This window comes from Phoxinus phoxinus, assembly GCF_949152265.1.
Source record: "Phoxinus phoxinus genome assembly, chromosome: 13".
Lineage (NCBI taxonomy): Eukaryota > Metazoa > Chordata > Actinopteri > Cypriniformes > Leuciscidae > Phoxinus > Phoxinus phoxinus.
This window is the reverse complement of record NC_136888.1, coordinates 34,428,647-34,446,438: the sequence shown is the minus strand read 5'-3', so window position 1 is coordinate 34,446,438 and position 17,792 is coordinate 34,428,647. Positions and strand designations below refer to the sequence as shown.

The following is a 17,792-nucleotide window of genomic DNA, read 5'->3' as shown; positions in this document are numbered from 1 at the left end:
TGTTAGAAAGTGTAAAACAGTGAAATGATTGTTTATTGACTAACAGTTAAATGATTGACAGCCTGTGACCTTTAACCCGACGAGTTTTAGGGTTTCCATCGAGACCAAACTGGGGTTTTAATCTGTGAAGTGGGAAAGATAAGCAGAGCAAATAGTTTAGAAATGAGTCCAGATGTGCAGAATAAAGACTCATCAAATAGTGTGTAAAATATAGATGTAATATTGTTTTCTGGATAAGAGTGTTTTTAGAAGAGCTTAGACATTGTCTGGCAGAATATCACAAGTAATTTAGAAAAATGAGAATATGGGGCAAAAGTTCAGTAATTTCAGTAATTCAACTTAAAAGGTGAAACTAATATATTATATAGACTCATTACATGCAAAGTGAGATATTTCAAGCCTTTTGGTTATAATTTTGATGATTATGGATGACAGCTTATGAATATGAAGGAGGTTTTCATAAGCTGTCATCCATAATCATCAAAATTATAACAAATAAAAGCTTGAAATATCTCACTTTGCATGTAATGAGTCTATATAATATATTAGTTTCACCTTTTAAGTTGAATTATTGAAATAAATGTAATTATTATGTAAATGTATGTGAAAATTGTTTTTGGAGTAGAACTAAAACAAACTAATGTGTTGTTGGTGTCCGCTGTGTTTCTGTATTAACCCCTTCAGTAAATGGAGCATAACTCAAAGCTTTTCTTACGAGACCTCGTCGTGGTGTTAAAGTTTCTGCTACTTTGTGATTTAATGCTGATTTTCTTTGCATTTCAGGCCAAATGTTGCCGCTCAACGTTTAAACTTCTTCTTTATTTCCTCCATATTTCAGGAAGCTCCGGGAAAAAGAGGACCAAAGGGAGACGGAGGAGTTGAGCGTGTTCCCGCCGTGATCCCGTCGGATCGGCCGGCTCCGGGAACGACTTACGGCGTACTTTATAGAAATGCACATTGTACACTGTGTATTAGAGTTTGGCCTGAAGTGTTTTTAAATGCTAAATCTTTAGATTTTGACCAAACTATTTTAAATATTTGCACACACACTGTAAGATGCATTTATGATATTCCTAAAAAACGTTGTTTACACTAGATCAGCGGGAGGAGAGAGAAAAAATGAACCCAGTGTTTCTGAAACCTTAATAAATTGCTGTTCACTATTAATATTGCCCTGAATGTAACCTTTATATGTTATGAAGATGTTTCACATAAAGTATTAGTTCATGCTTATATCAATTCTGAAGTATTTATGTAATAGGCTAATATATCTCCGCAGAAGTGATGATTATATTTTGCGCTTGCAGTGATTGAGCTGGAATATTTAGTATATTTTGTGACTTTCATATTGATGTCAGGATGTATTTTCATGTATAAGGAGAAAATATTTAAATTATATATAAATAAAAATGTAAAATTGGTGTGTAAGGTTTGTCCATTGATTTCACACTCAAGCTCACATTTGTTGCCATTTGTAATGCATTTAAATTTAAACGAAAGATATTGTAATTTCGCCCTTGATCACATGCCTTCCAAGCCCCGCCCCCAAATACATGTCAGCCAATCAAAACTCAGCCGTTAAGAACGCACAAAACGATTGAAAGGCAGAATTACTACAGATAGAATTCACATTGGCTTACAGTTTACAAATGTTTTATTATCGTGCCCCTGAAACGTCATATCGCAGTGAAGCTCCGCCCACTCACCTAACACGTGATCGTCATTGGACGTGTAGTGATCTCCAGCATCCGGAAAGCGTACCTTCTATGGGGGCCGCCATTGGCTAGCAAGCCATCACCCGCTGTTAGCATTGCATTGACTCCCGTTCATTTTGGCGTCACTTTGACAGCGAATAACTTTACATCTGAGGCGTTTAAAGACTCCATTTGTCCATTGTTTATTTCTAAAGAAACACGACAATGTATAAAAGGCTCTTGTATCTCACGTTATGGCCCTGTAGAAGCCGTTTTTGTAAAAAAGTACGCCCAGCACTGTGTCCATTTCTTTTACTGTCAATGGTTGTGATGAAGCACACCAAAACACAGATATCATCATGTAGATATCAATTTCAGTGATATCTGTCAGCACATGATGTGGTTACTTGCATAAAATCAGCATTATCAGCTGATGTCCTATCACATGCTCAAGCTAAAGTTAAAAGAAACCGATCGATAGTTCATTGTACTAGCTTCGTAACGCAATAAAAGCACGTCGACTGCGCATGCGCTGTCTTCAGAGGGCGCTCTGTGGATCAGATACCCGAATCCTCTTTGGGTTGCTTTTAAATATCCTATGAGAGACATGTGCACGCTTACATTATATAATTATGTAATTTAATTTGTAGAATTAAATAAATGACTCCAAGCATAAAAAAAATAAAAAAATCTGCTTTAGGAATCTCTGTCTGCCGGACTCATCCGCCATGTTTGTAGTTTTTAACACTTTCTATTCGTGATTGTAGTTCTAATCGAACTCTCGTAGCCGTTAGGAGCACTTCGTATTCTAACCGGAAAAAGTAGACCATATTTGCAATACTCAATTCAACATACTACGATTTGGGACATTGATTCTTATTTAGGACGGATAGGGAGACAGCATCTGATCTCTGTCCACCAGTAATCATCATCGAATGCGATTGGTTTATTCTAACCAGCGGTGAGAAAAGTAACATGTGTCACATGACGGGACCCGACTCTCTGCAGCGGTCTGGAGAATTTACACCGAGTTATGAGTTTATGACGCAGGAAAACTTTACTATATGTTGAATTGAACATCAGCAGTTAACGTGAGAACAATATGTGAGAAGTATTATTACTACCTAACAAGTTCCAAGCCGTTTCGTCCCGCCCGGATCTGAAGCAAAGAGCGTGATGGGGATCTGAAGAGCTCTTCAACCCGTGATGGGGAGTCGACTCCGAAAGAATCGATTCCTCGACTCTCAATCGCCCTAGTGTCGGAATCGACTCCAGGACGGACAGGAATTGACTACCACAGTATCGATTCTGTATTTTTTAAGACTTGAGGTGTGTTATGGTATTTACAGTCTATGTTTGGACCTCGGACACTTTCTGCTTGCCGTGACGCTGTGTTTGCATAGCCTACTTTACCAAGTGAAATAAATAAATGCAATATTTGTCAAATACACAGACTTTTCAGAAACATTTTCATTAAATTATTTATGTACTGCTTACACAGCGTTTGTTTGTATAAGAATAACGTTCAACTTAAGTCTATACTATCAATGAAATGGGGTCTACGTTTTTTTATCAGTTTTATTTTGATAAACATGACACAATATTACAACGCGACTACATGAATAGAGCATTTACTGTTATTAAGGGGAAAAAACAGATCTGTGATCAGAATATCCCATCCAGTACTGGAGTAGGAAATACGTTTTTTTTATTCCTGACCCTATTTTGATTATTATTATTTTATTTTTATTTTTTTTTCAACTGCTTGCACACAAAATCCTTACTTGTCACACAATTTCTGAAACCTGACACACACACACACACACCAATTCTGCAAAACCATACACCAATTATTGCGCCTTCGACTAAAACACTTTTTGCAAACCACAACACACAGTTCTCTATAACACACACAAATCTAACAGGAAGTATCTTGATTTCCTTTTTCAAACACAACCACAGCCTCACACACACACACACACACACTCCTCACATGCGCAAACACTTATTGCTTTAAGCCTACTGAACACCAAACAATCAAGAATAGGCCTAAATAGCCCAAAGGTCGAGTTATGGGTTTTTCGGACTGTGTAATACTGTATTCACAACCACCACAAATGCTTATTACAGTAAAAAATAAAATTAGTTTGGTTTCAATCTTGCTTTCGTGTTTACCTTGAATTTTTCAACATCTCACAATTACTTTCAATCTTGTAGGCTACAGAAATGTACATAAAAGCTCAAGAAGGTTTTGAATAACTGTGTGTGTGATATATCCAAAATATAAAATTATGGCAAAGGTTTTGAGATGTGTTTGTGATATTTTGAATGCAGTTCATTTTGCAAGAGATGTGAGGCAGTTTGCATTTTGTGTGTGCAATTCTTGGATTTGTGTGCAAAGTTTTGAAAATGTGTGTAAGCAGTTGAAAAAAACGTTGACCAACATTACGAGTCGGGTTTAAAGATGTTTTCTTTGGTTTGTTTTACTATTTAAAAGAGAGAAAAAAGGAAATATTACATACTTCTAGCTAAATTTCACATACATAAGCAAAAATTGACAGGCTCTAAACCTCTCTTTTCTGTATTCAAAGATGATCTTTAGACAAATACTTGGAAACTATCCAAAGCTAATCCCAAAACATTGAAAACTGTATCTCTATATTCATCCTTTTTGTCGCATTGCATTGTTCTTGTTTTTTTTTTGTTACCACGGCAACTTATTTGTGTGTATCTTTTCGTCTTTTTTATTATTTTTTTCCCCATGTTTATCTGTATTGCTTTAATGCTTTGCAATGTTTAATACAAAAAAAAGTGTTGCTGTGAAAAAAAGAAAAAAAACATTAGGAGTCGGGAATCGGAGTCGACTCCAACATTATGAGTCGGGAATCGGAGTCGACTCCACAAACCCCTGAACTGAATCGAACCCCTCCTCGTCTATGAGCGGCTGGGCGCGCGCACGACAGCTGTCATTGCACTGGTTCCTCAGGACTCGCCATCATGTCTCTGGGCTGGTCCGGGAACGACCACAAGAGCTACTCGAACCCGCCGACGGGCGCCTTGAAACGGCCGAGGAACGACTCGGGGAACAAAGTGTCGGTGGTCCTGGGCGCGCAGTGGGGCGATGAAGGCAAAGGGAAAGTTGTCGATTTACTGGCGACGGAGTCCGACGTCGTGTGCAGGTGTCAGGTAATAACAGGAGAACTCAATCATAAATCACAGACAACTTTATCCGTAACTTTTTTTAGTTGGATATATAACGATTAGGCTATTAATGCAGTGGAGTATAGTATATATACAATTGGTTTTACTAACTGTATTTTAATTGATTACATATAATCATTAATAACATTTTAAGTCGTTATTAGCAATAATTTAATTAACAATAACAAATTTAATAGGTAGGCTACCACTACAAATAACGATGCTAAAAATACTTAATATGCAACTAATTAATATAGTTATCTTATCAGGAATATTATGAATTCATATAGAATATAATTATAGCGAACTGTCGTGCTTTTTAGTTAAATTTAATTCTTACTTTGCTGATATGCTGAATATGTCATATCTCAAGTTTATAGAAATAGCCCACAACTGAACTGAGCATACATACAAATAAGAAATATGTTTATTGGACAGAAAAAATATATATATATTGTCCATTAGACATATTTCTTATTTCTATACATGCTCAGTTCAGTTATATTTTGATACATGAGATGTGATGCATATATTGTTTGTGTTTGTGACTTTGATAATGTTAAGACTTTATGTTTTGACTTTAGTTTGGATCATGCATTTGAATTGATGGATATCTCTGCATGTTCTGGTCATTGACAAACCCTAATAATCAGTCTAAATCTGAAAATGTGCACTTTCAGACTCATTATCATTATTAATCACATGCAAATGCATTGCTTTATATAGCATTGAGTATTCTGAACAATCCGTGGCTTTCTTTCATTGGAGCCGCTGTGAGTCTGTAGTCTCTGAATGTCAGTCCCAGAATTCCTCTCTGCCCTTCGCTGAACTCACATTCCCGGCGTTCCTGGACATGTGAGAAGGGCACGACTCTGGATAGAGGATCATTCCCGAGGTGTGTGTCCTGCTCTGGACTCGCTGTGTCGGAGTGAAGGCCAAGCCGGCCGTCTGGAGTCGCATTTCCAGGTCTCGCGATTGTAAATTTGGAGCTAGAAGAACCTTTAAGTTGTTGATGAGGTTTTGCTCCTCGGATTAAGTTTCTGTTGACGGCAACAGATAATAATGCAATGCGTGCCAAACTGCCAACCTCATATTCTCTGTCATGCAAAGAAACTATGAGGAGCTCGTGCAAGTTGGAGTATTTTAAACATTGTCTTTACTAACTTTCTGGGCCGGCAAGTTTCAGTTCCAACAGAAGCCTCTGGAGGAGTGAGACCGCTCTCAGATTTAATCACTAATATCTTCATTTGTGTCCCGAAGATGAAGGAGAGTCTGACGGGGAACAACATGAGGAAGAGTCATTACTGACAGAGTTTATATTTCTGAGTGAACTAACCCTTTAATGAGGACATATCAGGAATTAAGTGTAAATATATAGTAATGCCAGTTCGGATGCCGCTTCTGTGTCGCCTCTGCACTGCGAGGATGGATTGTAATTTAATTATTGAATTTGACAGTGGTACCGTGTTATTCTAATATAATTTAATTTGAATGTTAGAATTTGACATAAAAGGTGATGCATACCTCTAAATACGTTTAGAGTAATACATAATAAAAAATAATAATTAATAATTAATTAAGAAAAATTTTGAAATTTGAGAAAATTTTTGAAATTTGAGAAAATTTTTGAAATTTGAGAAAATTTTTGAAATTTGAGAAAATTTTTGAAATTTGAGAACATTTTTGAAATTTGAGGAAATTTGAGAAAATTTTTGAAATTTGAGAAATTTTTTGAAATTTGAGAAAAATTGAAAAATTGAGAAATAATTTCCATATTTAGGTGAAAATGCCCCTGGAAATCAATTTAAGGCGTTAAATATTGCCCCTTAATAAAAATGTTAATTTCAGTCTCTACTGTAAACTGATCACTGCATAGAATATGTTAAATATGAATATCTTTGTGAGTCTGCTATTAACAACAGGCCTAAACCAGCCATGGTACCAGAACAAAATCAGTAAAATATCAGCTAATGGTATTATCAACAAAGCTTTGAAAATATAGAGATATATTTTTGTTAATATTGCAAACCCCTAATGTACGATTTCTTCAGGTCTTAAAAAGCCTTAAATTTGACTTTAAAAATGTGCAGATACCCTGATTAGTACATAACTGCTTTACTATCATTGCTCAAGACTTGATTTTAGAATATTGTTATCCTGTAACAGTAATTTAATCAAAATGTTTATAGCCACTATATGTTTATAGAAGAATATAAGAGAGAGATCACTGGCCGCTTTGTTGTCAATTCAGGCTTGTTGTAAGTGATGCCGATGCTGTAATCATTACAGGGTGAGTATACGTTGGTTTGACGATCCGATGTAATACAATTCCTTGTTGTGTTATACAATTACAAACATTCGGACTCTGACGTTTATTTTATTTTGATTAAAGCTACACTGTGTGATTTTTACCCCCATCTAGCGGTGAAAAGGTACATGACCATCCAGTGAATATTAGTTTCTGTTCCTCTCAATTTCCGATTTCGTTTTAACTCCTACGGTGGCCAATGTAGTCCAAGATTAACATGGCTTCCAGTTCGACCTCGTCCATGAGTATTCCTTCAAGTGATGAGGTTACTTTAGAAAACTATTATAATTTGCAGTAATTTAATTTGTCAGTTAACATATAGGTTATGACATCTATGTAAAATGAATAATAGTTTTATGTTTTCGTTATTTTTTTACCATTTCATTGCTAACATCAGCTATCAGGTTCCCAGACGAATGCAAGCTAATCTTAGTAAAGTAACTTTTATCAGTGCTATCGTTATTCTGTATATTGTACGACATCACTAGCGTAAGGCAACGTTTACATTGTAGGCTATATCATTTTCTCCGTGAGCAGAGATCAGTGAATTGCGGAGACGCGAAAGGCGAAGCTTGAATTAACGGGTATGTCCCTCTTTGGCTAATGTACTTTCAAGATGGAGGGGCAACATGGCGACTGACATTCGAACCCCTCACCCGTATGTATTTTCAATGGCATATTATACACTCACGAGAATACTTTATTACTGGAACGAAGTAAATATACATTATTGAGCGCATATATTTTTGAAAGAACTAAGTGTTTTTAGCTAAGAATAAACTAAAAAAGTTACACAGTGTAGCTTAAAAAAAATGTGTGCATGCGCCAACACAAAAAGTCCCACAGCTGTGATTGACAGTTTCGCCCTTGTCGGGGATCATAGCAGTTTTCATGTGTGTCTGTCGCTCCACAGGGAGGAAATAACGCTGGTCACACAGTGGTGGTGGATGAGAAGGAATATGATTTCCATCTTCTCCCCAGTGGAATAATCAGCACCAAATGCATATCATTCATCGGTGAGAACGAGTGTCGTCTTGCACATATTCAAGATGATTAAACGGCTGTGATGAAGTGTAAGCGCTGTAGTTTCTGTAACGGTGACGCGTGTGTATTCGTCCGCAGGGAATGGCGTAGTCATTCATCTTCCCGGATTATTCGAAGAGATTGACAAGAATGAGAAAAAAGGTAAAGAAAAGAGAGATCATTGCAGAAGTGAAAGCAGCTTCAATTATAGACGTTTTAAGTATACTTTGAAGAAAATATACTGAACTACAAAAAATTGGCAAAGCGATTAATCGAGTCGATTAATCAATCGAGTATCTAACATAAAAGTTTCAAATGTTCACTACTGTATACACACACACAAACACACACACACACATATATAGTAAACTTTATGTTAGATACGATTAATCGCGATTAATCGTTTTGACAGTACTCATTTTTTTATGTGATATAAAATAGACTCTAAAATTGCAAAAAAAAAAATCAAAGCTATTTGTCTAATCAAGTTATGTTCCAAATTTGAAGTCGATATCACAAAAAATAAATAAAATACCGTTTCCATGGAAACGCAATGTCCGATTTCAAAGCTGTTTTCACAGGGTGAATTGTGAGTGTTTAAACTTTCGAATTACATACTTTATTCAATTGCTAAAAAATGTGATCGGGGAAAAACGGCAATAAAAAAGTGTCCCGCTACTAAAACATGTTAGCAACATGCTTAATCAATGCTAGCAACATGCTAATTCATGCTAGCAATGTGCTAAGACATGCTAGGAAAATGTTAAATCATGCTAGCAATGTGCTCAACATGCTAGTAGCGTGCTATTTCATGCTAGTAATGTGCTAATTAATGCTAGCAACATGTTAAGTCATACTTGCAATGTGTAAAAACATGCTAACGATATTTGCTAATTTATGCTTGCAATGTGCTAAAACATCAGGAATGTGCTAAAACATGTTAGCAGCATGCTAATTCATGATAGTAATGTGCTAATTCATGATAATAATGTGCTAATTAATGCTAGCAACATGTTAATAAATATTAGCAAAATGTTAAAACATGCTAGCAACATGTTAATTCATGCTACCAATGTGCTAAGACATGTTAGCAGTATGCTAATTCATGCTAGTAATGTGCTAATTAATGCTAGCAACATTATAAAAAATGCTAGCAACATGTTAAATCATACTAGCAATGTGTAAAAACATGCTAGTGATGTGTGCTAATTCATGTTAGCAACGTGTCCCGCTACAAGACAATGTCAGTTAACAGATAAACAGATCTTTACTAGATCGGTTCCATTCATTGTTCATGGCTTTATTCTATTCACACACAGGAATAATTGTTTTTCTTCTTACATGATAAGGGCTGAAAGGATGGGAAAAAAGACTGGTCATCTCAGATCGGGCTCACATTGGTAATATCATTTATAACATATTGAATACTGTGATGGTGGAAAATACATATACTGTAAAAGGATCTTCTGATTCCATGTATTTCTGTCAGTATTTGACTTTCATCAGGCCGTGGACGGACTTCAGGAGGTTCAGAGACAAGCTCAGGAAGGCAAAAAGTAAGTTGTGCTGATGGGTTTGTGCTGAACTAGCTCGTGGACCAACAACAACCATTCTGTTCAAGGCACTTTCCTTAGTGATGTTGTAAAGTCAACTATTATCCATCATAAAATTAACCTAGTATCAGAAGTAGGTCATTTTAGATCGACCAAATGTCCGAATCCTTCCTTAAAATGGTGATTTTGGCCCGTCTCACCTCAGCTTCTTGATCAAACATGTAGCCTATTATATTAGCTACATCCACCAAGTAGCCTATCTATCACTAGCATGAATTAGCATGTTGTTAGCATATTTTATCACATTGCTAGCATGAATTATCAGGTTGCTAGCATGTTTTAACGTTGTTAGCATGTTGTTAGCACGATTAAGCATTTTGCTTGCATTTTTAACATTGTTTGCATGAATTAGCATGCCGCTAGCATGTTTTAGTACATAGATAGCATGATTTAACATTTTGCTAAGATGTTTTAACACATGCTAGCATGAATTAGTGCATTGCTAACATGTTTGATCACATTGCTAGCATTATTTAGCGTGCTAATTAACATGTTAATTCATGGTAGCTATGTACTAAAACAAGCTAGCAGCATGCTAATTAATGTTAACAATGTTTTCAAAATACTAGCAGCAACATGCTACAAATATGCTAACAGATGTAAAATAATGTTAGACACATACTAAGATATGCTAGCGACATGATAAAGTTTATAAAGTCTTTTTCAAGCCAGCATAAAATGCTACAAATATGCTAATAAATGTAAAATAATGCTACTAAGAAATGCTAATGATAAAAAAATAGGAGGGAAGTTTATAAAACTTTAAACTTTTTGGTCTTTGTCAAGCCAACATAAAAGTTTGTTACAACGAACTTTACTTTCTAGATTAAATTAATTTCTTTAGTTATTGTTAATTTTTTGAAGAAAACGAAATCACACAAATCCAGGTTTTATACCGTATTCAGTGCTGTAGTTTGGTAACAGGGTTGCAAATATTGCAAATGTATTGAATTAATAATAGTAAAGATAATATATTGTATTTATAGTGAAGCTTTCTTATACTAAGTGCAACAAACATCAATAAAAAAATGAAAGAAAAAAATGAAACAACTCATAATATTTGGTTTGAGTTTGATGATCAACATTCTGACCTCTAAAAACATAGTTTTAATAGTTGTTGTTGTTGTTTATGTTTGTTCACAGCATAGGAACGACTAAGAAAGGCATCGGCCCCACGTACGCCTGTAAAGCCTCTCGCACCGGGCTCCGCATCTGTGACCTGATGGCAGATTTCAGCGAGTTTTCCACGAGGTAAATGATCTTTCTAAAGCGGGTGATGTCAGGGATCAGCGTCATCTGGGTCGGGTTGCACCAGCCGTTCTTAAATTGGAACGTAAAGTCCTCACTTGAGGCTTAGTAACGACTAGCTAGCCTAGTTTGCTTCATTGCACCATGTTGTTCGTAAGGCAGAGCGTAGCTAGTAGGTCGTAAAGTCTCCGTAAAGTAACGCGCGGTCGCATAAATGACGTTTACCCAAGCAGCCTTCAAATACGTGAGCTGAAGTTGTTTAAATGCTGGGAATTTCAATTTACAATTCACTTATTTTGCCTCACTTAAAGCAGCCCTCAGTAAGATCTGGATTTCTTTGTTGTATCCTCGCGTTTTGCTCTGAGGTTTCTCTCTAGAGCTCCCCCCGCAGCTTCGGAATATATATTTGACAACAACTGTTAAAAACTCGCTGGCTATTCTCAGACACTAGAGGCTTAGTAGATCAACGACATCAAAGCAGATGGGAAACTCTTTGCAACGTCGTCTTCATTCGGGTTCCAACAGCGTGAGGGAGCGCAATAATGACAGCATTATAGCAGATTTCTTTTTGCAGTAAAGCAATTCTTTACCTCGCGAGACTTGGGATCACACGATACTTCCAGACGAAGAGGCCGGCGGGCCGCCGGCCCAAAGTTGCAAACGCTGTTTTTCCGCTCACGGGCACCAGGGGGGTGCGAAACCACCACTATTCAACCCAAAATAAGTAATATAACCATTCCAGTGACTCCGAAGTTGATCAGATAAGGTAAAAAAGTTACTTAGTTCACCTTTAAAGGAACACTCCAATTTTTTTGTAAATAGGCTCATTAACTCCCGAGAGATAAACAGTTTTACAGTTTTCGAACCCATTCAGCCGATCTCCGGGTCTGGCGGTAGCACTTTTAGCATAGCTTAGCATAGATCATTGAATCTGATTAGACCGTTAGCATCTCTCTCAAAAAAATGACCAAAGAGTTTCGATATTTTTGCTATTTAAAACTTGACTCTTCTGTAGTTACATTGTGTACTAGACCGACAGAAAATGAAAAGTTGTGATTTTCTAGGCCGATATGACTAGAAACTAAACTCTAAATCATACAGCGGCACAATGATATTACGCAGCGCTTGAAAATAGTCCCCACCTCGGTAACTTCCAATGTGACCGGCACTAAGTGTGTAATATCATTGCGCTGCTGGTACGACAGCAGTTCCTGGATTATTACGCAGGAATGAGAGGATAGTTCAGTCATATCGGCCTAGAAAATCACAACTTTTAATTTTCCGTTTTAGTACACGATGTAACTATAGAAGAGTCAAGTTTTAAAAAGGAAAAATATCGAAACTCTTTGGTCATTTTTTTGAGAGAGATGCTAACGGTCTAATCAGATTCAATGATCTATGCTAAGCTATGCTAAAAGTGCTACCGCCAGACCCGGAGATCGGCTGAATGGGTTCGAAAACGGTAAAACTGTTTATCTCTCGGGGAGTTTGAGAATGAGCTTATTTACAAAAAAAAGTGGCGTGTACCTTTAACTAATACGTTTCCATTAAATACAACACTTAATCATGAATAACATAAGTGTTTTTATGTGTAAATAACATTCAGAAACTGTATTTGAAACTAAATTAATAAGGATAAATAAATTAGTAATGACACAAAAAAAAACATAAGAAATAACATTCATTGATTATGACTGATTTTATTTGACATGCACAACACCGACCGATGGGACTGTGGGAAAGGGTTCGTGACGATGAGCCGCTAACAAAGTAATCTATTCACATAATGTTCTCTCTCTTAAAATGTAAGCGAGTGTAAATGTCAGCATTATCATATACAGATGAAACCCGAAACATTAGAATAATGGTGCAAAAGTTCATTTATTTCAGTAATTCAACTTAAAAAGTGAAACTAATATATTATATTGACTCATTACATGCAAAGTGAGATATTTCAAGCCTTTATTTGTTATTATTTTGATGATTATGGCTTACAGCTTATGACAACCTTTTCACAATATTCTAATTTTGAATTTGGGGTTTTCATAAGCTGTAAGCCATAATTAAAGCCAAAATTATAACAAATAAAGGCTTGAAATATCTCACTGTGCATGTAATGAGTCTATATAATATATTAGTTTCACTTTTTAAGTTGAATTACTGAAATAAATGAACTTTTGCACCATATTCAGATTTTTTCTAAAGACTTTAAGTCTGTCAGGTAAAAGAAGAGTTATTGATGCAGTTCAGCTTCAGTCTGTCTGCTATTTTATCTCAACCGTTACTCCTGATCGGAGGCTTCCGGAAAAATTTAGTTTATACGTAGAGTTACGCTTTAGCTAAGTTTAATGGTGCAACGCAAAAATATTTAGTAGTGCGTAAGTTGTATCTTAGTGCACATTTACGTCAAAACTAGGCTAAGTGTTAACTGGTGCATTCGGCCCCTGACCTCTTGTGTTCTCCTGAAGGGTGAAGAACCTGGTCCAGCAATACCAGTCCATGTATCCCACCCTTAAAGTGGACGTTGAGAGCGAGCTGAAGAAGCTAAAGGTCAGTTAAACCGGAGACGCTCGCGGTGTGTGTTACGCCGGCGCCTCTGATCCGCTCTCTCTCTCACAGGACTACGCCGAGAGGATCCGACCTCTGGTCAGAGACGGGGTCTATTTCATGTATGATGCAATTCACGGACCCCCGAAGAAAATCCTGGTGGAGGGGGCGAACGCTGCTCTCCTTGACATTGACTTTGGTGAGAACATGCGCCGCTTTGTGTTTGGGACTTGGGAAGATGTCAGATTTAAAGAGGAACTATTACGTCCATTTACAGTCTTGATGTTGTTATTTTAGGCTCTACTAGAACATGTTTTCCTGCTTAAATGTTGATTATTCTCCTCATATTCTCCATTGTTGCGGCTCCTCTCTTCCCAGTCTGTCAGTAACGCTCTGTTTACTTCCTGTCTCTATGAAGCCCCGCCTTCTGAAAAGCACACTGTGCTCTGATTGGTCAGCTGGATCAGTGTGTTGTGATTGGTCAAGCGCTTCGAGTGTGTTTGGGAAATGTCCCTCCCCTTACCATAACCGCCAGTTTAACACACTACTAACTAGGTGTTGAACGACTTAAAGTCAACATTTATGTGATTTAAGTTGAGTCGCTGATGACGTCATTAATGAGTCAACAAATAACAAATAAGCCTGAACTTCGAGCTGAGACTGAACACGGGTTGCCTTGTGAAGCTACATTCACACTACAAGTGACCTTGTCGCTGCAGGTCGCCAGTGGCTGGTGACCTCTCAAACCTACATTGCCCCCCCCCCCCCCCCCCCCCCGCTTTGCTATCGGGATAATTCGCCCTACTACGAGTTTGTTTACCATCAAAATGACTTCGAAGCTGTTATATTAAGGTACAAATCTTGCATAGTGTGCCTTTAAAGCCGACTAGTCTGTGCAACCCCTACTACTAACTAACTTAACCAGACCCCGCCCCTTTATTCTGCATATCAATTATTATATTGAGGAATATTGTGACGTGTTCGTTCCCGGAAGAAAACTCAAGACTACAATGGAGGCGTTTCAGGAGTTCAGAAACACTGACACTGATATAGAGAAGAGCTGGAGCTTCTTCATGATCAAACAGCAACACTACACACTAAAGAGAGATGAACATGGAGACAAAAGCTAAATAGGTCCTCTTTAAATGGTTGTTTGCCTTCCTTCCAGGAACGTATCCATTCGTGACATCGTCCAACTGCACCGTGGGTGGCGTGTGCACCGGCCTCGGCATTCCTCCCGCAAACATCGGAGACGTGTATGGAGTGTCAAAGGCCTACACCACTAGAGTCGGGATAGGAGCCTTTCCCACAGAACAGCTCAATGTAAGAGTCGGACTGAAACTGGACACTTGTAGTTAACAAATGTAGGACGGGCTTGATTTTGTCCGTGGGGAATAGCAAAGTGAACGGCTCAGGATATGTCAAAATGCCCGGCTTGGTGAGTATTCGCTTAAACAACATTGGTTATGTCTTAAAGGTACACTCCACATTTTTTGTAAATTGGCTCATTCTCCAGCTCCCCGAGAGTTAAACAGTTTTACCGTTTTCTAATCCATTCAGCCGATCTCCGGGTCTGGCGGTAGCACTTTTAGCATAGCTTAGCATAGATCATTGAATCTGATTAGACCGTTAGCATCTCTCTCAAAAAAAATGACCAAAGAGTTTTGATATTTTTCCTATTTAAAACTTGACTCTTCTGTAGTTACATCGTGTACTAAGACCGACAGAAAATGACAAGTTGTGATTTTCTAGGCCGATATGACTAGAAACTATACTCTCATTCCTGCGTAATAATCAGGGAACTGCTGCCGTACAGCGGCGCAATGATATTACACAGCGCCTGAAAATAGTCCCCAGCTCGGTAACTTCCAACGTGACTGGAAATGACGTGTGTAATATCATTGCGCCGCTGTACGGCAGCAGTTCCTGGATTATTACGCAGGAATGAGAGTATAGTTCAGTCATATCGGTCTAGAAAATCACATCTTTTCATTTTCCGTCTTAGTACACGATGTAACTACAGAAGAGTCAAGTTATAAAAAGGAAAAATATCGAAACTCTTTGGTCATTTTTTTGAGAGAGATGCTAATGGTCTAATCAGATTCAATGATCTATGCTAAGCTATGCTAAAAGTGCTACCGCCAGACCCGGAGATCGGCTGAATGGATTAGAAAACGGTAAAACTGTTCAACTCTAGGGGAGCTGGAGAATGAGTCTATTTCCAAAAAAAGTGGCGTGTTCCTTTAAGTAAACATAAACAATTGGGAAATAAGTTGCGTGTGTATCAGTATATTGGATCCGTGCATTTGCTCTTAAAGTGACAGTAGCCTAATATTCCCTCTGCCGTCTGCGTCATTAATGATAATCAAACAACAAAAGGCAAAGAGAATATCACTCACTGCTCTTTAATGGATTTATTAGATGAATCTATATTTAATTTATACTGTGAAGACTATGCAGTGTTGTTTTACATTTGATTAATTTCTAGCGGTGTAACGATACACTAATGTCACGATTCGACACACATTACGATACTGAACATATCACGATGCGATATTATTGCGATACTCAGAGACATATGGTAAAATATTAACAAAACATGTACTGTTGATTAAAACGCTAAATTTGATATTAAATTGTGTGTGTAAATGAATATTCTTGGACTTGATGCTGGAAACCCAAAGCACAGGACAATAGAGACTCCAGAATAACAATATTCATGATTCTGAAGATGAAAATACAGAATTATTTTACACAAATATGCTTTCACTAGATATATTTAAAATAATGTAGGACACTTTTTACTGGTAACATCAGACATTTGGCATTATCATTCCCCCACTGCATTATTATACATTATATTCAACATTATATAGCAGTTTAATGTAGTACTGACACTAAAACTCTGAAAACTTTTTCTCACACAACAGTAATTTTTATTTTGGGTGACCGATACATAATATATATTATTACTTTTCACGATACATATTGATGCATTTTTGCACTGGATATATTGTAACATGATATTATATTGTTACACCCCTATTCATTTCTGTTGGTAAAGGTTGTTTTTATTTTTTATTATCATTCATTTCACAGGATTGCTGTATGTGTAAAGCTGTTGCTAATCACCTCTGGAATATGTTTGCACATGTTGCTTGCCAATCAATAGAGGTTATGCACGTGACGTCACGACTGCGGTCACACACACACACCGAGTGGCAAAAACACACAAAACACATCTAACCCGGGAAAGAGCTTTGAGATAGACTATAAATTTGACAAGAAATCTGAGGTCTATTTTTACAGACTCCCGAAAGATTTGCAGTTATCATTTTGTGTCAATATGCTGAATTTAGTGGTAAAATCATACCTAATATAAAATGTATTGTTATATATTGTATTGAGAACTCATCAATTAAATATTTACCATCGTATATTCTGCATAATTGGACATTTTTAAATAAGCACTGACAAAAAAGCTTAAAGTTTTAGGGCTGGATGATATGATCAGTGTTGGGGGAAATGCATTACAAGTAACTTGAGTTATGTAATCAGATTACTTTTTCAAGTAACTAGTAAAGTAACGCATTAATTTTAAAATTTACAACAAAATATCTGAGTTACTTTTTCAAATAAGTAACGCTAGTTACTTTGTTTTCCCATTTATTGACTGACAGCTCTCCTGTCCTCATGTTGAGACAAATCAAAGTGCAGAGGCGTGTGTGTGTGTGTGTGTGTGTGTGTGTGTGTGTGTGTGTGTGTGTGTGTGTGTGTGTGTGTGTGTGTGTGTGTGTGTGTGTGTGTGTGAACATGATGTTTATTGTAGTTCTAGACTAAATGTGAGCATTTACTCATCTTACTTGCACAAAAAAAATATTCAATATTCCTCAAAATGAATAAAATCAGTGAAATGCAGAATCAGAATACTATGCAAACCTCCAATAACTTAATATGCTAAATAAAATAATTTTTATGCATTTACATACTTGCTTTTGTCCTTCGATGGTTCAGTTTAATAAGCAGAAGTGACTATAGATAGATAGAAAGGTTTGCTTTCCTCTACTGTACACATGTCCTTCAGTCTGAGGATTATTATTTCACTTTTGCTGTGAAAGGGTCTTTACATTTGCCCAAAAATATAACTTTTGTGTTATA

At 37.0% G+C, this 17,792-nt stretch overlaps 2 protein-coding genes across 11 annotated transcripts in view; both read left to right on the top strand.

Annotated features, from left to right (window-relative positions):
* Positions 1 to 1,422, top strand: part of LOC307009860 (inverted formin-2) — a 44,268-nt gene extending 42,846 nt beyond the window's left edge. For 9 of the 10 annotated variants that reach the window (XR_013800118.1, XR_013800119.1, XM_079634034.1 and 6 more), the window contains one exon: positions 839 to 1,421. Coding sequence is in view for 4 of the 10 variants with exons in the window: in XM_079634036.1 (XP_079490162.1) it covers positions 839 to 882 (44 nt within the window). In the remaining 6 variants the exon portion in view is untranslated. Of the gene's footprint in view, positions 1 to 838 lie in introns of all 10 variants that reach the window. The other variant, XM_079634037.1, reaches the window with a different exon arrangement.
* A 3,176-nt stretch (positions 1,423 to 4,598) lies between these two features.
* The window catches only part of adss1 (adenylosuccinate synthase 1), an 18,658-nt gene continuing 5,464 nt past the window's right edge, over positions 4,599 to 17,792 (top strand). The window contains exons 1-9 of the mRNA XM_079632373.1: positions 4,599 to 4,880; positions 8,117 to 8,219; positions 8,326 to 8,388; positions 9,576 to 9,626; positions 9,716 to 9,782; positions 10,983 to 11,090; positions 13,556 to 13,637; positions 13,707 to 13,833; positions 14,803 to 14,957. Of these exons, the coding sequence (XP_079488499.1) occupies positions 4,692 to 4,880; positions 8,117 to 8,219; positions 8,326 to 8,388; positions 9,576 to 9,626; positions 9,716 to 9,782; positions 10,983 to 11,090; positions 13,556 to 13,637; positions 13,707 to 13,833; positions 14,803 to 14,957 (945 nt within the window). The 5' untranslated portion in view covers positions 4,599 to 4,691. The remainder of the gene's footprint in view (positions 4,881 to 8,116; positions 8,220 to 8,325; positions 8,389 to 9,575; positions 9,627 to 9,715; positions 9,783 to 10,982; positions 11,091 to 13,555; positions 13,638 to 13,706; positions 13,834 to 14,802; positions 14,958 to 17,792) is intronic.